Below are 5,519 nucleotides of genomic sequence, written 5' to 3' on the forward strand. Positions count from 1 at the left end.
CGTCATGCCCACCTGCGGGAGAAGTGTTTCTCCATGTGATCCAGCTGGATCTGATCTGATCCAAGACTTGTTTCCCCTCGTCACTGTTCATTTCCACCACCTTGCTCAAGAACACATTGTGGTGTTGACTGTAAGGGATGAGTGTGGTGCCGGAATATATGGAGTTGGTACTGTCGTCTCCCTGTACTGTGTTGTAGAAGACCTGACGTGATGGAGGTGTGACTGTCTGAGGATCCTGGACGAGTCCGTCCTTGGTGATCGTGTAGTATACTCTGGTCACTTTGATACTGAAAATATATGTATTATATTATTGAACAGTATTGTGTATTATACACATCTAGTTAGAAAAAAAAGAAACATGGCAAAATAGTAATTAATTATCTAATCCCTTAAGTTAAAGGTTTCTCCGCGTTTAAGTAGAAATGTTGCTGACTGCCAATGTAATAGTCGCAAATATTACGTGATTGAATATGCATTCTTTAAGTGAATATGCATTCTTTAAGTGAATATGCATTCTTTAAGTGAATATGCATTCTTTAAGCATCTTAATGAAGAACACGAATGGTGTAGACTATATATATTCTGCTCACCAGCTAGGTTTTATGAAGCATATATGTACATTTGAATAAGCTGTACACAGGTATCGTCGTGTTGTTGTCACTTACCCAAAATCTCCAGAGAACTCATCCATGTTAACTATGTTTGCACGGATCACACATCTGCAGTCTACAATCAGAAATATCAGGTACATAAGATTATGAAATTAAAAGTGGAAATGTTGTTTTACTAGAATAATGATATCAACACGGAACTTTACCAGATATTGTCGTAACCTGTTTGGTTAAATACATTTTCTTATATTATCAGATTGATCAAAATAAACAGACAATCCAAATCAAGAAGACTGTGTCACAGTCACACGACTCTCCATGCCCACTCAGTCATAGCAAAGCAAGGCAATAACATCAAACAAGTATCAAAGATTAAGAGTTACCAGGGTCAGCGTTTATCCACGCCCTTTCAATGGCAGTAACCACAGCTTGCTGCATTGTTTCCGGAATATTCCCAATAAAATCAACACTGTATGTGTCTATGGAGCCCTGGACCGGGTCCAGGTAGATCACGATTCCTTGGAAGAGATTCGATGTCTGTAGTCCATTGTTGACTTCGTTTGTGAAATTTGTAGTTTCTTCCGGTGTCAAAACGACTGGAGTAGTTCCATTGGAGGCGTTGAAACGATAGCCTGTTATTACGTTCCTGTTGAGTGCAGTGCATGTGATGTAAATAGAAGCGACACAACCGTTTCCACATGTATAGGAAATCTCTGCTAAAATTGTGACTATATCATCAGGATATATTTGTTTGGACCAGATAATCTAGTGATTGTCACCAAAAAGGTGACATGAAATCACACCGAAAGCCAAAGAACAGTCGTAATGAGTTGCCCGATTGCTTCACAGAGGAAATGCCTTTCTCTATACGACAGTTGTACAAATAGAAAGTTGTACCAAAACATTTTTCACACTGCCTTGTTTTGCTGTAAATAACCCCTGAAGATACTTAATTGATCTTCAGTAACCCATGCTTGTCGTATGGTCAGGATCGGGAGGTCAGGCTCGCTGACTTGGTTGACACATGTCATCGTATCCAAGCTGCGTAGATCAATGATCCTGCTGTTAGATCACTTGATTGTCTGGTCTTGACTCGATTATTTACAGACAGACGACATATAGCTGGAATATTGCTGAGTGCGGATAAAAAATAAACTCACTCACTGCTACAAAATGTCTACAGTCTAGGAGCTGATGAGGTGGCAGCTCGATGCTACACTCACCCTGATGAATCTAAGAATGTTGTTTTCTCAATAATGTAAAGCTGTATGCAACACGAACCTGCAATTAAAGAACGAATAATCACTGATTCAAGACATAACTCCATACAACAAAAATATACTATGTTCACTTTTCATGTGGTACATACAAAACAATTAACAACAAAACAAAAAAAGATATTCTTTTCTAAAATATCACTTTATAACATAAAATTTTGGGATTGTAGCCTTTATGAACAGGTTGCATATCATTTTATAAGTGAGTTTTTAGTGTGATTCTTGTAGAAAATTGCGTTCGTCGATGGTCACCATTCTAAAATATGTTCCATATTGTTTTATTTACAGATGCTGTCACGTAACTGAACTATTGTTGAGTGCGGCCTTAAACAGACATCTTACCACTTCTCGTTTTATTAATCGCGTTCTGTAGCAGTTCTTCTACTGCTCCCTGATTGCTGTCGCTGATGTTGCCTCTCAAGTAGATGACGCTGACAAAGTTGGTGGTGCCTGTTGGTGTTGTAGGTGTAACGGATACACCTGTGAATGGCGTGGTGCCCCCGGGAGCGGTTGTAACTTGTGTGTTGATTACATCGCCCTGGATAACAGTATAACCTGTGGGGATGAAGTACCGACCAAGTGTTCCAGGATCTATTCCATCAAAACGTGTCCAGTAAGAATCAGCGTCTGTGATGGTGACGGTGTATCTCACCTGTGTTGCCGGGGTGTTGCTGGAACAAACAGACATGTGTAAATTCCTTCCGGTTTAATATCCTTTGAAAATGTGTTTTCTCTTGTTGACACATGTCATCTCCCAATTGGGTTGGTCGATGCTCATATATCTGATCACTGGATTGTGTGGTACAGACTCGATTATTTACAGACTGCCGACATATCACTGGAATATTGCCGTGCGTGGTGTTTAACAACCAACCAACCAAACAAACAAACAAACCATTCGCACATTCACAATTTATCATCTAAAGAACATAGACCTATCGGAACATGGTTATAAAAACATAGTATAACGATTATCATCTGAAATTGATGCTTACCTTGGTGTGCTAATAAAACTATCATTCAGGCTGATTACATTTACCGATACAGCATCGGCTGGCAGGTTATACGTGTTACCTGAAACACAAAATACAGGTAATATGTATTCTGCAAAAACCACGAGTATTACATGAAAGGTATCCAAAAGAGCATACTAACATAGACGAAGGTAAAACGTTTAAATGGTCAAGCATGCACAGAATAACGCTACAGTTGTGTTACACAAGAATGACTCCAGGATGTAATGTACGCACATGCAAACACATACGAACGTGCATATTCAACTATAGGTTTTATGTAATTGGCAGCAGTCGTATTTCATCGATGTACAACTGATCACAACCCTTGTTCCAGATGACACTGATGCCGAGGTAAATCCTGATCACTGTATGCTTTCAACAGAGAATTCCTATCTTCAAGAGCAGCGAATCGAACTAATTTACCGATATCATCATCATCATCGTCGTCATTATCATCACCATCATCATCATCATCATCATCATGAAACAGGTACTTACTCCAAGCATTCCTGATTGTTGTCTGAATGTTATCTCTGTCATTGTCGGTAATACTTCCTCCCATGTATAGTATGAAGGACTTCTCTAGTGGGTCTGAAGGCTGCTGCAAGTTCAGACTGGTCAGTATTTGGTTCAGTCTCGGCTGACTGACCTGTGTGGACTGAACTCCTGGGCCTGTTATGGGAGGCCGGTAGTACACTCGTGTCACTGGCCGACTAGACAATACAAAATTACAATGATTATTCCAACTCTTTTCTGAAACTACTTAAATGGATGCTTGGTTTAATGAAGTATATGTTTACATCTGAGCCTTGTAATAATATATGAACCAAACTGAGCAAAACTGTGTCATTAAAAAGGGGCGCGCAGTTTAAGGAATCTGTGTCTGAATTATTTCTGTTGGAAATAGCATGTTTTACACTGATCATGTAGCTGATACTTGATATCAAGAACAGAACACTACATGTAACACTATGTAGAAAAAGTAAAAGTAAAACGGTACTTTTACATTCTTTCAACTTAAACTGTTCATATAAGCAAATATTAAAATATACACACCCATTTGTGTCAACGAAATTTTCTCTTTCAATTGTAACACCAGTTGTATCTGTGAAATCAACCAGTGAATAATATTTAGATACAATTAAAGTGAAAATGGGTAGAGATAGGACTGGATAGCAAGGAAAATACTGTTATCTCTTGATTGTCTGATGCGGGTGATGATACCTCATACTTTTGCACATACATTTTTTTAAGCTAAATAGGTTGGCCTAGCTGTTGAACCTTTGACTGGTCGTTTCTCCGAATCGGGGCAATTGTGTAGCCGATTTTGTGTTTCATCCGCCTTTATATAGCAGGAATATTACATAGAATTAATGACTCGGATGTGCAATTCTAAGCTTGTACGTTCATCTCAGAAACTGATTGACAATTGTATTGTATTTAGTTTCAATGCATGTCCTTCGTAATGGACTGATTTGTATAAAATAGAGGGAGATATTCAAAGCATGGCAACATCCAAAGTATCAACCCACCAAGGGGATTTAAATTGAGTCCGAGTATCTGCGTCTGAACGGGTGTGAGTTCTCCCTCGATGTCTACAAATGGAACTGGGACAGCCTGACAGTCACAGAACAAGGGATCAGTGAGTGTGACGTTAGCTCTCTGGGGTCCGATAACGACGGTGTTGTTGAGGAGTACAAAGTATTCAATCTTGGTAATCTGACGTCTGAAATATGTACCATAATATTTGATAAGAATCCGGGCCAAGTTTGCATATGGCCTTTACTTTAATCACAGTTAGCAATACAATCTAAACTAGTATAGTCAAGTTAAGTTTTGGTAGACAGTCGCATAGCTTTAGAAGAGATGAGACACAATTTGTACACTGTATAAAGTTCAAAATACTGATTTACTTAAATTATCACTTCATTGCGTATGATGTTGATAATTACCACACACACACACACACACACACAGAGAGAGAGAGAGAGAGAGAGAGGAGGGAGAGAGAGAGGGAGAGAGACCACCACCACTATAACTCAATGTTTGAGAAGGATAATCATTCAACACACTGACGTATGCAATGGTTCGCTTATTTGTATGCACGTATTGTGATATCTATTTCAACCTCAAGCACTTATTGTATTCAAGCGTGTAATAATTACAATATATGAACGTGTCAATTTGCCGTATAATATCTGTCTACACTTCATCACTACGGAACAACTAACCCGTCCTGTGTGTAGTACTTCAGTGGTTTCAGCATTATGATGTTGACATCGGCGTTGCGGAGAGAGTCGGGAACTAAAACATAGACAATATCCTTGCACACAGATTGACGAAATGAAATAAGAAAATAGGTCTAAAACTAGACACAATATTGGTCTTCCCCACGGTAGACGGAACATCCGTGCCACTGAATCTGGGTTACTTTACACCATTTCATCTTTCTTTCATAGACATTTATATCTTCAGAGGTGTTGTCAGGATGCTTGAGAAAACATCCCAGCAAGGTAATATTATGGTGTTGTAATCAAACTCATTTCAGATAAAGCGTTTTATCTTACAGAATATAGGTTACACTGGAGTACGATTATTAATGACGTGTCGGTTTA

General features: G+C 38.9%; 1 protein-coding gene across 1 annotated transcript; it reads right to left on the reverse strand.

Moving 5' to 3' along the window:
- Positions 1-983: 983 nt before the first annotated feature.
- On the reverse strand, positions 984-5,209 carry LOC137292045 (uncharacterized). Its single transcript, XM_067823597.1, has 8 exons — positions 5,136-5,209; positions 4,437-4,630; positions 3,961-4,009; positions 3,328-3,617; positions 2,884-2,962; positions 2,231-2,559; positions 1,835-1,892; positions 984-1,257 (listed from the first exon to the last, which is right to left on the reverse strand). Exons 1-8 carry the CDS (start codon positions 5,168-5,170, stop codon positions 984-986), a joined length of 1,308 nt encoding a protein of 435 aa, XP_067679698.1. The 5' UTR covers positions 5,171-5,209.
- Positions 5,210-5,519: the final 310 nt, after the last annotated feature.

The sequence above is a fragment of the Haliotis asinina genome, chromosome 7 (assembly GCF_037392515.1).
Source record: "Haliotis asinina isolate JCU_RB_2024 chromosome 7, JCU_Hal_asi_v2, whole genome shotgun sequence".
In the NCBI taxonomy this organism is placed as follows: Eukaryota; Metazoa; Mollusca; class Gastropoda; order Lepetellida; family Haliotidae; genus Haliotis; species Haliotis asinina.